This window comes from Daucus carota, chromosome 7, assembly GCF_001625215.2.
Source record: "Daucus carota subsp. sativus chromosome 7, DH1 v3.0, whole genome shotgun sequence".
Taxonomy (NCBI): Eukaryota; Viridiplantae; Streptophyta; class Magnoliopsida; order Apiales; family Apiaceae; genus Daucus; species Daucus carota.
In genome coordinates, this window is record NC_030387.2 from 14,169,831 (window position 1) to 14,195,514 (window position 25,684).

General features: G+C 33.4%; 2 protein-coding genes across 2 annotated transcripts; one reads left to right on the plus strand and one right to left on the minus strand.

Moving 5' to 3' along the window:
* Nucleotides 1-243: 243 nt before the first annotated feature.
* On the plus strand, nt 244-3,452 carry LOC108195684 (long-chain-alcohol oxidase FAO1). Its single transcript, XM_017362662.2, has 3 exons — nt 244-607; nt 701-973; nt 1,536-3,452. Exons 1-3 carry the CDS (start codon nt 383-385, stop codon nt 3,315-3,317), a joined length of 2,280 nt encoding a protein of 759 aa, XP_017218151.1. The 5' UTR covers nt 244-382; the 3' UTR covers nt 3,318-3,452.
* A 492-nt stretch (nt 3,453-3,944) lies between these two features.
* Nucleotides 3,945-11,340, minus strand: LOC108196923 (phosphate transporter PHO1). The gene is made up of 15 exons (XM_017364415.2): nt 10,881-11,340; nt 10,329-10,433; nt 9,436-9,682; nt 7,854-8,193; nt 7,710-7,758; nt 7,497-7,568; nt 6,679-6,808; nt 6,407-6,527; nt 5,639-5,888; nt 5,432-5,536; nt 5,300-5,344; nt 5,048-5,200; nt 4,663-4,941; nt 4,428-4,564; nt 3,945-4,338 (listed from the first exon to the last, which is right to left on the minus strand). The coding sequence occupies exons 1-15, from the start codon at nt 11,121-11,123 to the stop codon at nt 4,248-4,250; spliced, it is 2,367 nt and encodes a 788-aa protein (XP_017219904.1). The 5' UTR covers nt 11,124-11,340; the 3' UTR covers nt 3,945-4,247.
* Nucleotides 11,341-25,684: the final 14,344 nt, after the last annotated feature.

Below are 25,684 nucleotides of genomic sequence, written 5' to 3' on the forward strand. Positions count from 1 at the left end.
GATGTTTATGTAAAAAAATGTGATTTGTTCCACTCCTACCAGTAAAATAGATTCTAATAAATTCAACAACTCTTCTATAACTGAAGCATTTATAACCGTTCTTACACAATTAGCACGTTGTTTGTGCATGCAGTTAGCTTTGTCATGACGACATGCGATGTTAAAGGGCTCAGACAGGAGAGATGAGTTGGATGAATGGTCATATGAGATTGTATTATTTTCACATGTTTTAGGGATGTCTTAGTTAACTAACTGTGGAGCCATCAGCTCAACCATCTGCAACTTTTTATGCCATAAATACTACACTGTGCAAGGCCTTTAACTCACAACTGCCTGTGTAGTGAATATCAAAGCCAAGAACAGACTAAGACTGCAGGAGAGAATGGGGAAAGACTGCCATCCATTACTAAAAGGCGGAAGGAGAGAAAGCAAGTACACTCACGGGCTCACTCCATCGGATATGGAGACTTTGGCTAGCCTCTGCGAGGTTTTTCTACCCCCTATACAACAAAACTCAGCACATGATATTGAGAACGCAGAGCCCTCTGTCGAACATATTCAGTCATTCCTCAAAGCTTCTGGCTCAGAAAATCTTGTTCCGGATGAGGTGAGTAATTATATCAGCTCAAAAAATTGAGTTTTATAAATAATCCTTCTTGGTCACTTGATATTATACTTTGTGTATACAAATGCTCTGCAGGTTGCTGAAATTCTAATGAAGAGAGGATTTTTCGAAGGAGTGTTAGTTGTTAGGCTGGTTCTAAGAATTCTTTGTAGCAGGCTGGGGACTTTCTTACTATGTGGATCTTTGTGTCTTGGTAATAAGTGGCCATACTGTAATAAGTTCTCTCGTATTCCTCTGGAAAAGAGAGAGCAAGTTGTGCAGAAATGGTTCAGGCATAGCTTTCTGACGCCTATTCGACTCGGCTTCATATTCATCAAATTCTTGTGTACCTTGGTTTTCTTCTCACAGGTGAACCTTCCCATTCTCATACAACTTTCCGGTTGGGTAGCTTTGATTTCCAGCAATATTAATTAATAAATGTGTAATGATATTTACAATAATCAAATTTCTCATTCATTTAAATGCTATTAGATATTAATTGTATATAAGTTTGATAAAATTGTATGTGTAATGATTCATCTACTAACTAAAGATCAGAACTGCATATGTCTCGTAAAAGATTATTTTTCTGTTCATATATGGTTCAAACATACCTGGACATAATCAATCACCATCTCGACAGAGAGAGAAACAGAAGTGACAATTTAAGTTTTGAGTATGATAGAAAATGGTAAATTCCAGGTCCTCAACTCCAAACTAAATTATCCTGTATGAGGACCAGATATACTTATTATACAAATGTGAAAATTAATTATGATTATCTTTCAGGCTAAAACAAATTAAGAATAGATGTCCTTATTCCTTAATCTCACTGGAAAAGAATACTAATCAAGTAGCTTGCAGTAAAAATTGGGTGTATGAACGTCGTATACTAAATCTAAAATCTGAAGTTGGTCAAAAAAACTTCCAGGCTAATGAATATTCAGAAAATCCAGCATGGAAAGCCATCGGGTACAATGTGAATAATCTCGATCAGAAGTTGTCAGAAAAAGAGGAACGACCTCTTGCTAAAGGAATGGTTGAAACCATCTACGAGACTGACTCCAGCTTTGTTCGTTCGCTCACCCAAAAAGGCCTCACTGTCACCAAAGATCCTAAACTAGTAAATACATACAAGTTTGCATGTGATGTAGTAATTGTAGGGTCTGGTTGTGGTGGAGGTGTGGCAGCTTCCGTGCTGGCAAGATCAGGCTATAAGGTTGTGGTTCTTGAGAAAGGCAACTACTTCACCAAGAATGACTATTCTTCCCTGGAAGGACCTTCCATGAACCAGCTCTATGAAAATGGAGGTATTCTTTCAACTATAGATGGGAAAACTATGGTCTTGGCAGGATCAACAGTTGGTGGTGGTTCAGCAATTAACTGGTCAGCCTGCATCAAAACACCAAAGGTTGTGCTGCAGGAATGGAGTGATAAACACAATCTCCCACTTTTTACAAGCTCAGAGTACGAAGCTGCTATGAATACAGTGTGGAAAAGAATTGGGGTTACGGAGAGATGTGTGGAAGAGGGTTTCCAGAATCAAATTCTTCGTAAAGGGTGTGAAAGACTAGGTTTTGAAGTTGAAGCAGTTGCAAGAAATTCCTCAGAGAATCATTATTGTGGTTCTTGCTGTTATGGTTGCATATCAGGAGATAAGAAAGGGACTGACACTACTTGGCTGGTTGATGCAGTAGATGCTGGTGCAGTAATCATATCAGGATGCAAAGCTGAGAAGTTTGTGATAGAAAAGAATTCAAGGAATTCGAATTATGAAAGAACAAGAAAAAAGAAATGCCTTGGTGTGATTGCCAGTTTCAATCTGAAGGAGAATAATAACATTAATAAGAAGAGCATCCTTCATATTAAGGCAAGAGTAACCATCTCAGCATGTGGAGCTCTCTTGACGCCACCTCTTATGATCTCTAGTGGATTAAGAAATCAAAACATTGGCCTGAACCTTCATCTGCACCCAGTAGTGATGGCTTGGGGGTATTTTCCAGAAGAAACTAGTTTGGAGTTCAAAGGAAAACATTACCAAGGCGGCATTATTACATCTGTTCATAAGGTTGTTGATTCAAAGTCTAATGATGTCAGAGCCGTAATTGAAGCTGCTGCATTATTACCAGGATCATTTGCTGGATTATGTCCTTGGAAGTCTGGACTAGACTACAAGACAAGAATGTTGAAGTATGCTAGAACAGCTCATTTGTTTGCGATGGTTAGGGATAGAGGATCAGGGAAAGTAAAGGCGGAAGGGAGGATATCTTATACTATGAACAAGGAGGACACTGAAAATCTTAAAGCAGGTCTAAAGGAAGCATTGAAGATTTTGATTGCAGCAGGAGCTGTTGAGGTGGGAACACATCAGAGTGATGGACAGAGATTTAAATGTGAAGGGACAAGTGCGGCTGAGCTGGAAGAATTTCTAGACAGAATTTCTGCAGCTCAAGGGCCTAAATCGATGGTAAAAAATTGGACAACCTATTCAACAGCCCATCAAATGGGAAGTTGTAGAATGGGGAAAGATTACACTCAAGGCGCCGTTGATGATAATGGGGAGAGTTGGGAAGCGCAAGGCCTTTTTGTTTGTGATGCCAGTGTTCTACCTACTGCTGTTGGCGTCAATCCAATGATTACTATCCAAGCAACTGCTTACTGCCTCTCAAACAAAATCGCGGAGATTTTGAAGATAAAGGCATCCCAAAATTGAATCAATTTTTCAATCCTTCTTTCGATCATGTACACAGATTTAGAGACATTTGTTTACATTGAAGTTCAAGTTTTTCAGATTAAGGAAGGCTATATGTTACTTCTTTAACTCTTTTCGATTGCAACTTGGTGTGTAATAACATGTAGCATATGATATCAGCATTTTCAAATCCTGTACTGGCAAACTATGTATCATCTTCAACTCTGTTGAGAGCTAAGCTAAACAAGTATTAATATTGAGCTAAATAAGCCCTCTACCGAGTAAAGATTTATAGAGCCAAATAAGAGATTCTAAAAAAGTGGTGTTGAGCAATGATCATCACCGCATGATGTCCTTTACCGTCAAACAAGGAACACTTATCACTCGTGACATCCTCTGGGATACCGGACTGGTGTCGGTAAAAGTGACATGAGATTGTTGGTATGCATTCATTTATCCAGAAAGTCCGAAGCTTTCCAGAAAGTCTGCAAAACCAAAGTTGTTCGTTTGAGTAGGAAATGTGAATTCCCATGAAACATGTGAAGTTTCTTACACACTCCTCATTGTTACTTGCAGTTCTCATTATGCAATTTTTAAAATACTAAACATAATTTGCAATTTTGCGGAAATAATTGTTATTGTAATAAGTTTACGGAAAATCAAAGACTCTGCATTAATATGCAAAAATTACAAATTGCCAGAGCTAGTTGAAATGATAATTACATGCAAAGGGGCATATATTATTAGGTTGCTGTGATTTGTCCATTTATTGCTTGCCTCTGCCTTGCACTGTTGACATGCAGCTCCATTCTTTGCTGATAGATTTAACATGCAATGATAATTACTAACAAAGATTTCTTCATTGCCACAATCAATTTAGTCCTCACTCTTCGATCCCAAGTCGTTAAATGACTCCAGGCAAGCATCAATTGGCATATGCACATTACTTCTTCAGCCATCAGAATCAGACTCCCGAAAAGGCAAAGGAACTGCCTTTACAGCTCTGTAATTTCCGGAATTGTTCAAGTGTTCATTCTCCAACCTGTAACAAATTAGTAATATATGATTATATCAGTGTAAAGAAATCTATCGTTTTTGCTACTTTTGAATTAGGTGCTGCACAATATATACCTGTAGAAATTCCAGTGCCCTCGTCGGATGACCTCTAGGGAAGCCAAGAAAAAGTCTAACAATCTTGATTCGATGATCCCAACATTGAATTTCATAACAGTTTCCAACCAAGCAATCCTAAGAACAGTATTTAAGGCCTGCAATGTACAATTTCCAAATCTCATAAGCTGAATGCTTCCCAAAAAATTCACTTTAAATAAATAAAAAAAATCAAACACTGGTGAGACCAGCTTACAATGGATATGTAGTAGATGCTTTTGTTCTTGAGTATGAGTTCATCTCTGAGCCAGGGATTTTTGGATTTCGGATTCAAAAGTCCCCAGTCTTTAACAAAGTCCCAGTATAACTGATAGATTGTGGCCACTACTGACGTTAACAATACTATGATCATGCAAGTTGTGTTAGGCTGTTGGGCATAGGTTAGCCTGGCTCCAGCTGCCACCATTGCCGAGACATACTTCCCCAAGTTTGCCAAGTGGGTCACATCACCTTCATCGAACCATCGCCTAGCACACTAGTACATAGATAATAAATAATATATTTATAATTAGGCCGACATAACGAACACATGGCATTGCAAAATACAGGTTCTTTAAGAGCGTGAGGGTGTTTTTCAGTACCTGCATGGCACGCCAATAGTATGGAGCGAAAGAGATGACATAAGCTAGTTCTCTGTACATTTTGCCGGATTTGCAAGTAGCGTATTGGTGTGTTCTAAAACTCCCTGCAGAAAAGTAACACACTGTAGTTTCCAAGTGCCTCATCAATGGAATCTGCATGTACACAAGAACAAAATTACACAATAAATTAGCCAATGTTTGTCAAAAATGATCGAAAAAATATTGCATTCTTGTCCTCAGAGAACACATTACCTGACTAGTAAGTTGATCAGCCATGAAAAAGTCTACCAGTAGAACCTACAAAAGAATAGCCTTTCAGTAATCCACATTTTATTAATTGATTGTAAATTTATCTACAAAAAATGAAGGACACATGTTTGGTACCTTGTAAAATGGAGAGCAGACTATATTGCGGATGATTCTGAGGAAACAATATCGTGTTGGACGATAGAAAATGTTCAACGGACATACTAGAAGTGCAATGAAAAACTGAAATGAAGACCCAATAACAATGTAAATACTTTATCATGATACTTAAATACGAAAGTCCAAATGTTATTGTGTAATAAGAATGGCAAGGATATAGCTAACCACAAGGAGGATGCCAGGAACCGTATCAGCTTTTGATGGCGAAAATCCATTGGAGAGCATAACAAGGTGGATGACCATTGCTCCAACCACAGAAGTCATCATGCAAGTACAAATGAGAAAGGCGTCCCTATATTTAAGCGAAGTACTTGGCTGGAATTCGAATATGAAGTTGTAGTTGATCCTTGTTACCTTCCACCAAAACAAGACGCAACCATAGGCGAACATGTGCAAGCTAGCCAATGCAAACACACTGCAGATTCATTTGCAGAACACTGGTCAGTTTAGCACAATGATATGTATGTAGAGCTGTAATTCGAGTCGGGCGGCTCGCGAGCTCGCCCGGCTCGAACTCGTTTAAGTGGGCTCGGCTCGGCTCGCCTCGTTAAACGAGCCGAGTTCGGGCAAAGGTTTCGGCTCGTTTAATTAAACGAGCCGGCTCGACTCGACTCGTGAAATTAAACGAGCCGAGTTCGGGTAGAGGTTTGGGTAATGGAATCATACAGTATAAATTTCACAGTTAAGTCATTTGTAACTATTTAATCTTTTCCTTATTTGTTAAATTCACTGTGTCAAAAGGAGTAAATGGAGCCACTGGCATCAGTTTGCAGCTAATGTATCAAGCAGACTACAGGCCACTAACATGAATAATAAATAAATATATTTTCTTCTGACAGCTAACACAATTTTATAATGAAGAAAATATATCAAAATAATTTAAAAAGGCATGCACCAAAAATGTGCAAGATAGAATAAAGTGAAAAGGAATACCTGAAAACAGGGTAGACAGTTTCCATATAAGCAATTTGTGTAGAAGGGGAAAACATGCCACTTAAATGTGCCAAGATTATGTACACACCAAACAGTGTTACAAAACAGCCTGTGAACAAGCCTGCACAATGGAGCCCAACAAAAGAAATCAGATCCTCTGGATCTGCTCAGTGTGTGACCTTAGCCACTACTTTCAGGCATGGATCCCATGCAGACATGGATAATAATATAATATTTAATCAAAACTGTTGAAGAGTTTTGAGTTGTTTTACCAACAAAAAAAGTGATCATGTGGGATTCTCTGTGTTGCTGGGGTCTCAAGAATTTCATTGCCTTTTTCCTGTCACCGTTTGCAAAGTGCTGTGTGAACAAGGACTCCACTTCGTCCATTAGTCTCACCACCTACACATTTTTAAACATCTCAGTATAAGCTAATCAATTATTTTTTAAACCGATCCATACTAATTTTTATCATAAAAATACAGAAAATAGTAATTTCGTATTTTTTATAAGTGAATAGCGAGTCTGCTACACGTTCAGATGCTAAAACGTGATTTTCATACAGCACGAACTCTATATACGAAGACTGGTAACTGAATAACTGAATTTCAGAAATGCTATGCCAAATATGGTGGGAATTAGGAAGAGAGTTTCAGTGGTGTGATATTCAAGACATGCGTAGTTGGGTAAACTATTGCAATATTGCATTTTTACGTCATTATTCACTAGCTCGAGGAAAAAGGTAAATCAGCACATTCTAATTAATTACTTGTTTTTCTGCCAATCAAATTCATGGTCAGCACTAATTTGCTTTTTCATGAGTGTGCCATTAACACTTGCTTTCCCCCCTTAAACTCTAACAATAGCTTTTAGGTGATGGTGTACTAGTGTGCAAGTAAGTGGGTTGCTGATTTGTGGACAGGCATTGAGTTAACCACTAGTAATTAACAAACATATAACCATGCTTAGTGATGATCTGTTAGTAAGTGCACTCAAATTAATCTATTATAGCAAGTAATCAGAAAGAAATATCTAATTAACTAGCTAGTATTATATAAACTGTTCCTAGCTATTTATAAGAATTAGTTACCTTATCAGAACTAATGAAATGGGATCTCTTTACCACTTTTAGATAACTTGCAGACGCGTCCTGGTTTGATACCTTTGGAAACACAACAAACATCAATCAGTTATTACAGATCTGACAAGTAAGAGCGTTTTAGAACGAGAATAATTATTCTGCACTTTTAGTTATAGGTAAGAATGCCGAGATATGCCAGGAATTAGTACTTTGTGAAATTACCTTGTCAAACTTTTTCAATATTTTCGTAAACGCCACCATATTCAGTGAGCTAGCACAAAAACACACAGTACTGAACTGATTAATAACTCAATAATTACATGAATCTAGTGAGACTAAGATTGAAAGTGGATTGATTAATAATACCTGTAGGTTTTAAGTAAGCCAAGGCCTCTGTAGAGTTCCACAAATGCGCCTCTGATCATTTTCTCAGCACACTGAATCTTTTTCCTGTTAACAAACTCTCCCTGCCCATCTTTCTTTGGATTATTCACCAGGTCTTCCCATAACATGGATGTAACTGCTGAGATTGTTCGAGCCGGATTCGTGGCTGGGATGTCGATCCTCATTGCGCCCTTCGGCTTTGCTCCCTTCTTCGCCTTCCCTGCATTTATGAAATTTATTCCATTTTTCTGTAGTGCTGCAATTACGTCTTCTGTTTGTGTTGAGTTATCAGTGGGACTATCACAACAATCATTCCCGCTTTCTGCAATGATAAATATAAAAATGAATTAATGTGTTGCAGAATCAATACACACTCGCACATTTTGTTAGATAAAATTCTTTAAGTAGATAAAATTCTTAAGGTGGAATTATATATATGGGTGCAGGGATTGTTTTACATGCACACAGCTATTTTTTCAATTTTCCTGCGAGCTCAAAATGTGAGCGTTTTTATCATTGAGAAAAATGTCTTTAATTACATCGATTATTATTCATCTCTGAACAAAAGATTTCATCTTACGATTCATGACCGGTACGTCCCCAGAGCCTGTTTACCTGGGCTTTAACTCATAGGATCGTACAAGTGATTAAAGTGTTTGAGAAATAAGTAGAAGCCCTTCTTAACTTATTACACAAACGGTACAAATAAGTGCTCCTAACTTATAATTCCAGAAGCTGGACTTATAAGTGTTAAACAAACACCCACATAGTTGAAGTCATTTTTTTGATATTAAACTGAAAAATTGTAATAAGTTAGAATCCGTCTAAAATTAGAAATAAAGTATAAACTGACTTAAAATCAGATTTTAATTTGAGCTGCTTTTTTTAATAACTTAATTTTAATATTTTTTTAAACTTCCATTTTATACGACACAATTTCAAACTCAAGCCAAATGGACTCCAGGTTACAGATATAAGTGTATATGAATGATTAGACTGATATACAAATTATACATCGAAAGCAAATAGAAACTCTAAGACTTTTCTTCACAATCATTTTCATAATGTATAGTACAGCATGATCATGCGTATTCAGGTTTAATAATCTCTTATATGTACTTAATTACATTATAATTGTACGTGTAAGATTAAAATTCAACAACTATAATGCATGACACAGTGAACATGTAACATCCAACAGAAATATTTGTGCGATTCCAGCGTCAGTGAGTGAAAATTTTGTCCAACTCCAGCATATACTGCATTATTATATATTCTTCGCCAAATCTAGTGCTTATGCTATTCATAGTATGTAAACCAACAAATAAATGAATGCATGTGTCGTGTGGAGAACTATTTGACCATAAATACTCCCAAAATAACTAATTTCCACTATTGTTTGTTTCTGTCGTTCCAAATTTGTTATAGCAATTTAATGCAAAGAGAGCGTTTTATGGATAAATCAATTTATTTTCGAGAAAATTTGTGACGTTATTAAAATCATTGAAAGCTGAAGTAACAATCGATTATTAGTAACATACGGTAATGAGAGAAAAGAACTGACCAGAATTCGTGTCGGAGTGTCGAGCACTGCTGGAGAAGGACATGGAGCGGGAAAAGAAGCCGGAGCCGGATTTGGAAGACGACAGCTTACGTTGTCGTCGGTCATTTAAGACGTGCCTGAGGTCCAGCAATATCTGAAGCTGCTTGTTCAGATTCTCTCCTCTCTCAACAAACTCACTCTCCTTGCTTCGGTAAAACTGATTCACTTTGTTAAGCTCGTCATCCAGTGTCGCGAAATACTGTTTTATCTGTGTGTTCATCAATTTCCGCGGAGTTGGTTATCAGTCTAACATCATCAATCACTTCATTTTCACATATTAAGTTTGTTTCAACTTTTGGTAACCGAAATAATAATTTCTGATATTTTTGCACATTTTTTGGTTGGGGTCCGGTTGAAAGTTCCTATTTTGGGAATATATTTTTCTGAAAAAAGAGGGATTAACGAAAAAAACTATGTTTCCTGAATTTCTATATTTTACTCATTTTTGAATTATTGAAAAATCATCGAGAAATTGAAAAAGTATATCTAGTCTATGTATAATATGAATATTTATGAAAATACTGTTTGCAACTAAAGCGTAAACAATCGACGATTGACGTCAAACTATTATAGTTTTTTTTGTAGAAAAACGTGAATTTGTTTGTGGCTGCACCGATTCCATTTGGTTGTAAAATTGATTTTTTAATTAAAATAGAAAATCATATTTTTTTGTAATTTTGTAGAAAAATGTATTTTGACAAAAACTAAAAAATTTATTTTTCCAGAAACCCGAAAAAATTGTACTTGCAATGATATAAATAAATAGTGTCTTTTTAAAAGAGTCTCGAAAATAAACAAAGCCCAAAACGTGACGTGCATTTTCTATATCATCAATTTTCTCCTGAAGTAATTACCTCATCTTCATCTGAAAACAACTGCGAAAGTTCAGTTTCATAAACTTCTTCTTGATCTTCACTTATATCTCCTTCTTCCAGTACATGATGCGTTTTGCTCCTTACCTGCACCAAAAATGACTTTCTCAAGCTTATTGCAAGTTTATCTTTCCATCACAGCTGGGTTGTTATTGTAAAGACAAAAACAATTCCTTCACGTAATATATAATAAAAAACCACTAAAGCATGACTAAATTAAAGGTGGCATTCTCCTCACTTTGAGGTTGTTTTTTGGTTGAGTACCCTAACGGCTTTAGTGCAACACAAGAAAAGATGGACACGAAATATTTAATAAAAATAGGAGCATGCATGATTAGTTTCTTAGTGTCGATTTCACCTACGCAAAAAAGTTGCTAGCGTTTCTTTCCGAAAAACAGCAAAATCTCCAATAAGAAATTTATCTCTCCGTTTTGGTGGAAAGTCTATTCTTGTTGAACCACTACATTTCTAGTCCGATAATACGTGTGTCAGAGACCGAGACCTGAAGTAGTATGTGTATGTTATATTTAGTACCTCGATAATCTGAGGGGTTTTGGTAGAAGTAGTGGAGAGGCAATCCGAGATTTTGTTGGCAACGAGTCGGATGGGATCAAGAATGGAGAAGCCGATATTGCCGTCCTGATGGTGAGGAGCGTGTTTGGAAGATCTGGAAATCTTGATTCTCTTGATATGTTTCTTGAGCTGCCAGTAGTTGACAAAAGCATCCTTCCATTCCGGAATGAGCTGAGCTTCCAGCTGTTTCGAGAACTTCACCATCGCATAAGGCTCAAGGGGAGTTAGCTAGCTAGGGATTTAAGGCTTAATTTCCGTCGTAAATACCCAGTTTTGTTGCAATGACGGGTGCCCAAAAAAAAATCTATGATGGAGATTGGAGAAAGGGAGAGAACAAGGGCTAGCTTGGGCATATGAGAGGAGGTGGAGAGGTTTATATATAGCAGTGGAAAACATGGAGGAGAAATACATGGAGAAACATGAGACATGTGTACGTTTTTATGACTATAAAGTAAATGTTTAATGGACTTCAATAATATTTTAATTTTTTTTCTTTCTTCACAAATAAACTTTCTTTTGGACAAATCTAAAAATGGGACTCTAGGCTTTTATAAAAATAAAATATGGAATTCTCCAAACTCTAACTTATGATTTGGTGCATGTCGTGTCACTGCAATCTCTCCCGGAGACTACCCTCCCTAGCTAGTTACATTACCAAAAGACTCCGCGTGATCTTTTTCGCTAAAGGTAATTTGTTATCATCACCGTAAAGCTTTTGAAGCTTCGGGTTGCAAACATATATACTTCCCTGATCTCTCTGGTCTTGTCTGTTACTGTATATAAAATTTTATATTAAACTTATTTGCTCTTCCTAAATATATATATATACACTCATATACATAATCCAGATATTCGAAAAAATTTGATCCTACTTTGAGATCTCTCCAGAAATATATTACTCTAATCGCTTTTATATATTTTTGAGTATTTGAAATGTAAAAATGCATTAGAGCATTCAACACGTTAACAAAAAATTAAAATAGCATTTATATCATGAATAAAAAATAGAGATGTTTTCCTTAGAAAAAGCTCTACTCAATCATTTCATATTAGCTATATAGTCAAATTTTATATAAATGTAATAAACTTTTACATCATCTATATCCAAAACTTAAAATAATAATATACTATTTACAAAATATAATCGGTCAATATAGTCTTCCCCAAAAACACATTGTGTTACACCTTCAACAATTTTATATAATTAATATTTTACATAATCTAGCCAACTGTTTTTTGTCCAACACTTTTAAAGATACTCTTATATGTCATTAAGGAAAAAAAAAAACGTATGTTGTATGTATATCTTTATACACCCAAATTCTAAATGATACACGGACGTTGATAAAGCAACAATTTTATTAAATGACATATTTTTTAGTTTCAGATGACAATTTTTTTCTAATAAAATAATAATTTCATATGTTCATAATCATTATTTTAAAAAAGTTAACAAAAATAAAGTTTCTATAATGGATTGATTCATCTAGTGAGGGATGTATACATTTTTACATTTCCTTATCAAAATACTCAATTTTTTTTATAATTATATGCACACGCTATTTAAAATTATATATTTTATTGTAAGAGGATTTTGATACAACAAACTAAATGCCTTTTCTCGAATATCATCAATAAATACGTTATAACCGTACTATGAAGGCCTTTTCGAAGAACAGAGATGGTGTATCATGAAAATAAATTGAATTTACATAAATTATAGTTCAAGAATGTCGTGATGAGTGTTGAGTTAATAAAAAAATGAATTCAATTTACGAAAATTAGAGCTCAAAGGTGTCGTAATGAGTGGTAATTAATCTAATCCAACAACATAACTTGGTGTCTCGCTCAAAAGTATAAAGTATATGTGCTCCCTCTTCATGAAATTGTATGTAGTCGGAAGAAAATCTCATGAATTACATACATACCCTTGTATAGAGGGGATCCCCATCTTGATGTAGTTCTTTATATAAAGATTTAATCATAAATTACATACATATTCTTGTATACATGAGAAAGAACGACATTAAAAATTTGATCTATTATATAAATGTTACGGCCACACATTTTTAGGGTGTGAACATTGTAAATTTTTTATGTAATATTTGGCCACACATATTTGGTTTAGAATTCATTGTTGTGTGTTTGAACTCTAATCCTAACACCATGATTGATTTAGAATTCATTGTAATAATTTAAACTTTAATTCCGTAAATTCATCCCATTCTTCTGTAAGAACCCACCAACCATGTTTTTTCGAGGTCTTAAAGATGAGCATTTCTAGATAGTTAGATTACATCATATTTGTTAATTAACACTGTTACAGCGAAGACAACATCCGATTTATTGTGGCCAAATCCTCCGCAAAAATAATGTATATAGAAAGATTTCATGTACAATTTAGCTGATTGAAATTTCGTATTAATTAGAAAGATTTCATGTACAATTTAGCTGATTGAAATTTCGTAATAATAACGTCCAAATTTTATTTTTAAAATGGTATCGTAAAATAGCAAAAATTAGCTAAAAACGCCTTTTTCTTTAAATGTCCAATTAGTTGATTCTAATTATTTTTGAGCATTTGGACTCTCTTGACCGACGCTTTCTCATCAAATTAAGTCCAAAATATAGTGTAAGTTCGAGTTAGTCCTTTGCATTGTAGTATATAATATTGAATTTGAAATTAAAAACTTAGGCTCTTTTTGGAAATTAGCGGTTAGCGGATTAAATTAGATGTTTTGACTACTTGATTGAAATAGATGTTTTGACTAGCAGATTGAATTAACTGTTTCTTGTATAACTGTTTGGTAAATAAGGTGTTTGATGAATTTTTTGTGACACATACCAAACCGCTAACCCAGAAAACTCCTCAAAAATAGTTTTTTGAAAATTAGTTTTTTGAAAATTAGTTTTTGAGCCCAAACTTTTATTTCAATCCGCTAACTATCAACCGCTAACTATCAAATACTAACGGGGTGTATTCGATTGGGATTTTAACAGATTGTTTTTAGTCCATGAATTTTAATGGATTGTATATGATTTTGATTTTGTACGGATTCTTGATAAAATGTCACAGAGTTGATAGGATTTAACCACAATACTTCAAAATCTCATTGATTTTGGTGGGATTTCAAAAAACTTGAAATACAATGAAGAATGCCACAAAATCCATCATTTTATGAAATCCAAAAAAATCCATCAGCATTTGAATACCATCAGATTTTAAACAATCTCAATTAAATATCATCGAATTTTAAATCCTAATTTAAAATCCCATTTGAATAGCAACAGATTTTGTAGCATAATTTAAAATCCCAATTGAATACCTCAAGATTTTAATGGATTTTAAACAATACCAATCGAATACTCCCGAATTTCATGAATGAAAAAAAATGTCTTAAAATCCCAATCCAATATATCTCTCTAACATTAGCGGATTGAAATGGTCAAACCTCAATCACCCCAAACTCCTAATTTTATCCCAAAACTCTAATTTCCAAACAGGGCCTTAATATTAAATAAAGCAAATTGAAAACCCGAAAAGAAATTAAAACAATCACTCGTCAGATAATATTTTATTGACATACATAGACCGGACACATACATAAATTTATTTATATATGACACATGCACCGTTATTTATGTATTTGATATTCCGGATACCAGATTTGAGAAACTCCTCCGTTATCATCTTCCATGGAAATTTATGTATGACACATGCACCGTTATTTATGTATTTGATATTCCGGATACCAGATTTGAGAAACTCCTCCGTTATCATCTTCCATGGCGGCTCGTAACTCAGTTGCATGCCAAAACAATACTAACACACTGTTATCATCTTACAGTACTAACACACTGTGTAGTGAAAAGTTTCTTCGAGTTGAATATACATAGACTTTGATATTTTGAATCGAAAGAAAACAGTGGTGAAACCTTAAAAGAGTTTCAGGAGAAGATACGAATCATGTCAGCGGAGCTAGCAGATCCCACCTCGGGATGTGCAAAGAGATATTCCTTTCGGTGCAATAAGAATATTCCGAATGAGGATACATGACACCTACTCTTTAGGGCAAACCCAGCAGTGATCCAAAGATCCAAATTTAGGATAGATAATCCCAAATTCTCCTCCAAGAGTGATCCAAAAAGTGATCCAAATTTGGATCAGTGAATAGTACTGATCCAAATTTGGAAATATCCTTTGTTTATCGGACTTAAAATTAATTTGTGATTATTAATATATAATTAATAATAATAATAATTAATAAAATTAATGTTTTAATAAAAATTTAGAATAATAGGAAAGCAAATTTCATTGAAATTAAAAAAAAAGTATATTACATGCATGAAATAAAAAGTACATAAAATGCATAAAATAAAATTACAATACTGAGAAATGACTAGAAACAATATGATAAATATAAATTTTGATTTAATCGAACAGATTATTTTTGTTTCCTTCGAGATAATCAAAATATTGTTCGTAACTATTCATATCAAATTTTGGTATGCTTGAGTTTCTTCATTTCCTTGATTTTGAGTTAAATATAAAATTTATGTAATATAATATACAACAAATAATTTGGATCAGAATTTGGATCACGCTGCTGGAGTTGGTTAGAAATTTGGATCAGAATTTGGATCAGTTGGTGATCTAAATTTAGATTTTTGGATCACAACTGCTGGAGATGGCATTACACATGAGATTGCATACATTTGAGTGTGATTGTTGGTGGAAAGCCACAGTTGATCCTCCGTCGTAATAGTACCTTTGAAGTTTGAACAATTCGCCATCGAATGTTCGTTTGCGCAGATGCACACTGACTTAAATTATTCTATCAAATTATTTAGGATCTTCATAAATATAATTCCGCCACATAATTAAAGTCAATATGATTAACAAAACTATTTAGATGAATATTATAGTCAATATTCACATAATTATAAGTGATTGTTAGTGTTGTTCACGCACACACTCGAATATCCGAATTATTTATTTCTTTTAGTTGTCTTTATGTTTCATGTTCTAATAAAATTTTGCCGCGGAAATAATAAAATTGCAGGTTTTGTGTTAAAAACCATTTTATCTAAAATTTTATCATATTAAAAAAGAATCAAATAGGTCTTATGTTAATATTTTAACTATTCCCTTACTTGAAATTCTAAGTTGAGAAGTAGTCCATCTAAAATCTGAGAGAAGGTTCTGAATAAATTTATTCTATATTTCAATGAAAAGAAATCATGCTTGGTACAGTAATATTGAGCGGCGGGAAATTAGGCATAAAAATCCATTTAAAGGAACTAGGAAGTACGTACTGTTGGTTAGTTGTGTAACACAGTACGACCACAACAATGAAAGCAATTACTAGTGAATAAACAACAGGATTAAGGTGGGTAAGTGGGATTTGAAGATGACAATGACTCAGAGGTTGCTTTACTTACTTTTGAGTGTGGGTGACGTTGGATTTATATATTAATTGGACTACTCCTGGCGGCCTTTCTCTATTTAACCACTAAGACTATCCCACCATTTTTTCTAATTATTACATTTTTAAGGGCTGTAATCAAAGGAGCTTCCTTGTGGTTGTGGCAAGTGGATCAACTCCTTTTTTTAAGGCTCCTTGTTTATTTGATGTGGCAGGATTAGTTTAAGTTTATTATAATCGGAAGAATTATCTTGCTGCCCTTGGTTAGGGCCGTCTTCTCGATGGTTTGAGCGTCTTTTTGTGTATCTCCCGTTTCAAATTATATATCCATTTTCAAAAATTCAAACAATTTAAAAAAAGTGAATGTTCACAAATTAATTGTATTAAATTGTTGAATGGAAATTGATCTAAGAAATATAAATAAAAGATATGTAGAATAGAATTAACTTTGAACATATGATTTTGCATTAAAAGTTGAAGTGAATAACTAATTTGAAATAAATTATTTTCTTTAAAGTGCACGCAGCCTAAAACTAAAACTAGAGCAATTTTAAGAATACATATTTAAGACACATGAAAATGTACTATTGCAACTTTTTTTTATTTGGAGTATTAATATAATAAAAAAATATATTATTATGAATTACATCTCTGAGTATGCGTATACTATAAACTAGACGGTTTCACATACAAAGATGATCACTCTTAGATGGTCGACCTAATTTCTGCTGCTGTTGTGTAATGAAGAAATATGTTTATATATTTTCGATATATTAGCTGTACAATTCTAACTAATAGAATTATGCGATAAGAATTGAATTAATTAATTATACGATTTCATCATTTTATAAGGTTGCTTACTTGATACAACTGTATCTGCTAAGCTTTTGTAAGGTTGCCAATAAATGAAGATTTTTTCTTTCAATTAAATTACACGATGGTGTTTCCTCTCATCTTTTTGACAAGAGATGAGTATACTGATACATGAATAGTACAGAAATACAGTAATTATTGAAAAAAAAAATTCTTTTTATTAAAAGAAGTTATGATCCAGCTATCATGCAAAGATGATCAGAGAAAATTATAAAAATAATTTTAAAATATTAAGTTACTTGTCAAATTGAAAGTCACATACATTAGCAGCTGGTTAACGACAACAGATATTCTTCCTAAAAAAATCTGGCATATTGTCTATTTTTTTTCATTCTACGTGGAGGAGACCTTACTGGTGGGGTCTAGGGCTGTCAATGGAGCGGAGCTCCGACCCGATCCGATCCGATCCGGAGCCTTTTTAGCGGATATGGATTCATCGAAAAAAAAATCCGATCCGAAATTTGATCCGATAAGAAAAATCCGATTATAAATGGAGCGGATATGGATTTAAGGTGATCTGATCCGTTAATGACCCGATCCGGTAGAATATATATATATAAATAAATAAATATATTATATTTTTTTTAGTTGCAGTAGTTATTTATAGTTATAGTAGTCCCTGGATATTATTTATGTGAGTCGTGGGTTGTGATTGTGTTTGATTAATCGTTTAATTAACTAGTATGAATGAGTTGTAAAGTTATAGCAAATAGTATTGGTATCTTGAAAATTCTATAATTTTATATATTTTGCCTCTTACTTAATTTGTGATTTTTAATAAAATAAAAATGTAAGAAGCTACTTCACTTTGACCACGGCGTCTCATTTCATCCCATCCTTCCTTTAAGAATCACTAACATGATTTTTCTAAAAAAAAAATCATAAATCTAAGTAAAAAAAAAATAAATGGATCCGGATATTCGATCCGTGATCCGTGATCCTAATGGATCCGGATATGGATTAGCCGGTAAAAAATCCGATCCCGATCCGATCCGAATCCGAATCCGATAAAATAAATGGATATGGATATGGATTTAGGCTAATCCGATCCGAACCCGATCCATTAACTGGCCTAGTTGGGTCAAGACTCAAGCACATTATTAATGTGGGTGTTAGTTATTTGAGACTACATTAATCAGCAACAATATTAAATATATCTTTTTCCTTAATTGATAGGATTAGTGATATTAGATGATTGGATAAGGAAAAGCATGCACAAAAAGATGATCATTAGGGAATTTAGAATTTTCAGCTTAAACCTAATCGATATCTTGATCTCTGTAAAGCCCAAGGGTCGCTTATAATTAACACCTTTTCTAGATCACATAAGTTAATTCTGTAATCAATATAACATAATTAAAAATTATAAGAAAGATTTTAACACTCCTAATCAGTTTCCACTCAATGTTAAAAATAATTACAGTAACTATGTCCGTCTATAAAACCTTTCTAAGTCATCTCTCCATTAATATGAATCTCAATTTGATAAACATAATTTAATCATAATGCAATCTCCACTAATGAGATTCTTCATATATGCAAATAACTTTGTTGCTAATCTAACAGTGCCGTACAATCATCTATTCCCTACCTAATTAAATCATTATTTGGGGTTTATAGTAATCCATTAGTGGAATTTTAATTGTGTGCAGAATCGTAATACTAGATACCTTGGTTGCTAAGTCGGATGCGCATGGCTGCTGTAACTCTCTCTATATATATATACAAAACATTGGCAGATGAATATATATAAATTGCTAGGATAAATGTTCAGTGTGACTTCAACTTTAAGTTTTTAATCACTGTTGAGAGAGATTTATTTAAACGTGCATTCTCTCATCTAAAGTCAATATTTAGTTAACTTTAATCACCTCATGTTTATTCTTTTACAATGTAACTTCTGTCTTTTTTATATAAATCAAATATGTCCCATTATAATCACGAGCAATTAAATTGTAAGTCTAGCTAGATCAGCTGAATTCGACCTGCTCTTAAATTCAATGACGTGACATTTATCGTAAATTTATAGTGGTTCGAAAAATATAATAATTGACCGGAGTTTGACTAAAATTATACAAAAGAGGAGAGTATATAGTTGAATGCTGTGATATTTTATTTGGGGTTTATAGTAATCCATTAGTGGAATTTTATTTGTGTGCAGAATCGTAATACTAGTCACTAGATACCTTGGTTGCTAAGTCGGATGCGCATGGCTGCTGTAACCGTATATATAGGGGTTTGTTCAAATACAAACCAACTTTATCATAAAAATTAATTTCAAAATTAAACAAATATCCCCCCAAACTCTTGAAAACTAACAATATCACCCTCTAACTTTGCCATCAACTTCCCCAAATTTACACTTTCCACCCCGCCACGTCACCACGCCACGTCAGCACAGGGGGTCCCACCACTGCTGACGCGGCACTGCCACGTCAGCACTGGGATCACCACTGCTGACGTGGCAGATGATGTCAGCAGTGCCCCCTGAAAATTAAAAAAAATAAAAAATAAATAGATTGGAGTGCTCATAGCAAAAATGGGAGTGGAAATAGTGATTTTTAGGTTTGTATGGGAGCGGAATAAACCCGTATGTATATATTTATAATGGTGTGCTACGAACTCCATATAAGTATATATTTATAATGGTGTGCTACGTAACTCCATATAAGAAGGTATGCTATGAAGTGCTACCCTATATATACACACAAAACATTGGCAGATGAATATATATAAATTGCTAGGATAAATGTTCTGTGTGACTTATCACTGTTGAGAGAGATTTATTTAAACGTGCAATCTCTCATCTGAAGTCAATATATTTAGTTAACTTTAATCACCTCATGTTTATACTTTTGCTATGTAACTTCTGTCTTTTTTATATAAATCAAATATGTCCCATTATAATCACGAGCAATCAAGATCAGCTGAATTCGACCTGCTCTTAAATTCAATGACGTGACATTTATCGTAAATTTATAGTGGTTCGATAAATACAATAATTGATCGGAGTTTGACTAAAATTATACAAAAGAGGAGAGTATATAGTTGGAGTGCTGTGATATTTTTTATAAAATTATTTAAATTTTTTATTTTTGATATGTGAATTAATTTTTTAACTAAAATTTTTTATGGTTCAAGTTGCTCTAAGCAATGACAATGATAACAGAATTCTGTATATTAATTAACTCAGCCATAGTAACCTACCCCTTAATCAAAAAAATATTAAAAACACATGCACTGATGCACACATTCACACCATCTTCATGTTCATTGAAATAAGAGATTAGTGGTATGAGCTGCACTTATTTTCACAGTAGCTTCTCACATTTACTGCTTTATTTCTGATGAGTAATTTTCCTAGTTTATTCCGGACCTGGTCTGTCGTCTTGGGTCATTTTTTATCATCTTCCACTTTTGGTTTTTGATTTGTATATATTAAGTTCTTAAATAAACAGTTCAATTTATTCAATTTGTTTCAATTCACTCTTAAAAATTCGTTTTGGTTTAGTTTACAGTAAATAAACAGTTCAATTTGAATATTCTTAAAAATATTGATTGAAGCTTCAACTTTCAATTTATTCAATCTATTTCAATTCACTCTGAACCAACTATATTTGATCTCGTAAGAGCAACTCCAAGGCATTAGACCTCAGACCTTTTAGGTAAAAGTGTTTATGTGGCACTTACATGACATCTATGTGGCACTTTTTAGATAAAAAGAAAAAATTTTACACTCCAACCATTACTCCTTAGCAAAAAAATATAGATAACTAAAATTGGGGTAGCTATATTTGTAAAATCTCTAAAAATATTATGTATAATTTTAGATAATATAATTATACATAACATCATTGGAGTGAATCCAGAACCTCTTAGCTATAATTTTAGATGAATATGTATATATCATATTATAGCTAACAAATATACATAAAACTCCGGAGATGCTCTAACAGTGTCCTCCGATATCAATTATGCAAGTTTAGAGAGCTAGGATTAGTGGGGACCCAAACCAACCATTACTTGGTGTCCAGCAGATTAATGTTAAAAACTGCATGATATAAATTAAAGACTTAATATTGACATAAAGTTCTTGCCAAGAGAAACCAAAACAATATTACCGCAATAATTGTACTTGCATTTACCAGATGACAGCATGTAAATCAAATTATTGGACCTCCTTCAAATTCCTTATCAAATATCAGATCACACAACATTTAAATTATTATACACTTCTGAAAATTGGTTGAAAAAAACTTAATATAATATATTATCATTTAAACAATCATGATAGTTTTACAGATAGCTAATCAAAATTTAAAATTTTTATGTACTCTCAATTTCACGAGGAATTACTATATGTTGATCAATCTGCTATCTGTGAATGTGCATGATCGCAAACCAAAATTGTAGCATGAATAATGTGCTTAAATGATTGACTTCAGTATAGGCCGATACATAACGTTTTCGAATACGCATTAATATATATAACACGCAAGGGTATATATGGCAGAGAGATGTCGTGCATGAAGCATGGAAGGTGGATATTTTATAATTAAATTAAATCAATGCTTTTGCATGTGGTAAACTTATAATATTCCAGGAAGATAGAAGTTGCATGCATGATGTCATTTAACCTAATAATATTAATCATGATGTTTGGCATTATAATTTTGCCCTAGGCATCCTAGATCTCTAACTGTTTATGAAAGGATAAGATATTGATCCCTCCCATATACATTCGGAAAACGGTAGAAGCACAGAATTGGGTAAAAAAATATTTACAAAATGAGTATGTGTTAACTTGTGATTGGAATGGCCCCCTTATATGCATTAATAGCACCAATTAAAACTTCTCACCTCAATTACCATGTCATTTTGTTCAAAATTATGTACCCAGTTTTGTGCATGTAGCACTACTCTATACATTCCGCGGGTAGCAGCCTATCAAGGCATGCACCATTGTTCTAGCCTCCTAGGCCATCTCCAGTATGTGGTGATCAAAAAATTCAAATTTGGATCACGAACTGATCCAAATTCTAATTCAAATTTCTGACCAACTCCAGTAGTGTGATCCAAATTTTGATCCAAATTATTTTTTTAATATTAAATTACATAAATTTTATATTAAACTATATAATCTTAAATTTAATGTTTAATCACTATTATTAAATCAAAATTTATATTTATCGTACTATTCTCTGGTCATTTTCCAATTTGTAGTTTTATTATATGTATTTTATGTACTTTTTATTTTATGCATGTAATGTACTCTTTTTTTAATTTCAATGAAATTTGCTTTCCTATCATTATAAGTTTTATACTAAAACATCAATTTTATTAATTATTAATTATAAACTATTATTAATTAAATATTAATAATCACAAATTAATTTTCAGTCCGATAAACGAAAGATAAGAAATAAAAAAATTATTATTTTATAATAAAGTAGGTGATCCAAATTTGAATTAGTGAACAATGGTGATCCAAATTTCGATAGTACTATTGACTGATCCAAATTTGGATCACTACGGGAAGAGAATTTGGATAATCTGCCCCAAATTTAGATTTTTGGATCACTGCTGAGCTTGCTTTTAGGTAAAACCTGAAGGCTCATCTCTCTTACTTCAAATTTGTTAATAGGCTCGTCGTGTAAAAGTTCAATCTATATGAATATCTTGATTTGGGTCTTGCAGATAGGGAAGATGTATATGTCAAGTTATGAATATCACATTACTACGTTGTAGATACCGGTAATATCGATCATGTCAATATTATTTTTCTCCATATATCGACAATGTCGATATTATTTCTTCCCATATGGTGAGTTAGAACGAGATTACACAACTCGACAAATTAAGATAATTAAGGAGGACGCTCCTGTTGATAGGAACTGTTTGGAGTTGAAAAAAATATCCAAATTGTCTCCTATAGCGTTCTAAGCAACGACCACATTTTGTTCTTATTTTCAAAAGAGACTAATGCTGCGGGAATCTGGGTTCTCAATCCTTTTGCCGCCAATCTATTTGATTGTAAACGTATCTACCGGCCTCCCGAATTTGTTATTCAGCTTCATTCATTATTCGCATCCTCATTATCTAAAAACTAAAAATTAATTAAAATTAGTGGTGTAAAAAGCAGAAGTCGTAAGATTTACCCGATAAATACGTACACAAAACAATAATTAATTGAAGGCTAATTGAATTGATCGAATATAATCAGAATCATGATTAATGGAATATTCGGAAATTTAATTAGTTTAAAAAGCAACGAAACAAAATTAATTGGTAATTAATCATAATTTAATTTGTTTTGTGCCTCGATTATCAGTATATATAACCGGGTTGGTCCATGGACGAGCTGTCAGTATCATATTCCAATGGATTCCTCTTCTGTGAATGTTTGTCACCCCTAAATTGACCTACTACATAGTGGAAGGAGCAGTGTGTACGTCATCCTTCACGAATTTAGCTTATCATGATAACTTCATAAGTATATAAGGACTACCAGAAACTACATTAATTTCATAGGCTGGAACAATTATATATCTGATAACCAATACGTTATAAAGTTTGAGATACAGAATATACATGATAACTTGTTCTTCTTTTTCTTTTGGAAAGAGGGTAACGAGAGAGACCTTACTATCGAGTGGGGGGCATTTATATACTGCATTATTGATCTAATAGTATAGTCTTATAAGGCAAAATAATGACCACTTGCTAAACTGTTCTGTATTAGACTATACTGTATATAGTGGAAGATTGTTGAACAATCATAGAGATACCACCATAAAATCAATCAAAGAAATGAAGAAACAAAATTAGTGGGGTGTTCACAAAACCATATGGTGTACACCAAACCCTACTTGTTTTAACTGACTGTAGTCGGGACATGTGCATTCTTAGAACAACATATCAGAATCTAGCGAAGAACATCATTTACACTGCAAGGATGGTACTAGAAGCCTTTTTAGTTTAATCAGCGCGATATGTATACTATACAAATTTGTGAACTTTACTTTTGTGATATAACTTACAAGTTTATCTTACATGTTGAACTAATTCAATACAATTTTATGAATTTTTTTTAACTACGATTCCATAAATGAGATACTCCCTCCGTCGTAGTTTACTTGCATTATTTGCATGCATTTTGAGACTCCTATAAAGTATAGTTTCATAACATTTTATAAAATATTTTATTTTTTGAATAAAAGTTTTAAACATTCTAATTTTTATTGAGAGTAAAAGTTTTAAAAAATATATAATGAAACTATAGTTTAAATGAGTGTCGAAAAACGTGCCAAAAAGATAATGTGAAGAAATGAGTGGGGACAGAGGGAGTAGCTAATTTAAACAAAACAAGGATCTCGTATATCATCATGTACATGTACGTCGTGAAAAACCAAACCAAACAAACCCGGTATATCCCGTTTAGAGCATGGTCTGGGGAGGGTAAAATGTACGTAGACTATCCCCCTACTCGTTTAGAGTAAGGAGGATGTTTCCGTGAGACCCCCGGCTTAGTGCAAGACAAAGTTTTGTGTTAAATATAAGTAGATAGTATCTTGATCCATGATTTCTAACACATGGGACTCACCTCTATCAGCCATGAAATGATCTGAGCCGTTGCGTCAAAGCATAACGTCAAAACACCCGAAACCTCTTCGCCGCTAATTCATCAATCAATAAATGATCTGAAACTTGTCCTAATTAAAAGCATAACATCAGAATACTCAAAACCCTGTAAGCCACTAGACCGAGTCTCAACTATTCTAATACGCCGTCGCCAATCATTCTTATTTAATGTCATATCTCCCGTGAGATTTAGGGCTCCCAAGTCTAAACTCAATTGATCAGACCACGTTCGACGGGGCCGACCTCTCTTTCTCTTGCCCTGAACCGATATGCATTCAACCCTTCGAACCGGAACTGAGTTAAATTTACGCCGAACATGTTCATACCAACGTAAACGCCCCTCCCTTATTTTCTTAGAGATAGACTCAACATCTAAAAAGCGTCAAAAAATAACATCGGTATATGTATGTTGTGAATAACATTTAAATTTAATTTAATTATATGCCCTCTTTATTTTTTTATTACATGATTTTCAATTTTTGTCACATATTTTTAGACTTTTTATTTTGACTATATTATAAATATAATTATTTCAAATATTAATACAGAAATATATTAAATAATAATAACTTTTATCGTGTAACCAAACAGTTAAACAATTCAGGATTTTTTTTCCTTTATCTACGTTTCGCTTCTAGATTCAATTCCCTTTTTTTGAAGCGAACGAAACGACACCTTAGTACATCGGAAGTACTAAATTTTGAACAATGTCATGTTTCAAATATTTAAAAATTGTTAACTGAACATCTTGAAATTATAATTAACTAAAAATTTTGATAAAATATTACGAATTTGATTAATCTTTAAAGTACATACGAAATTAGA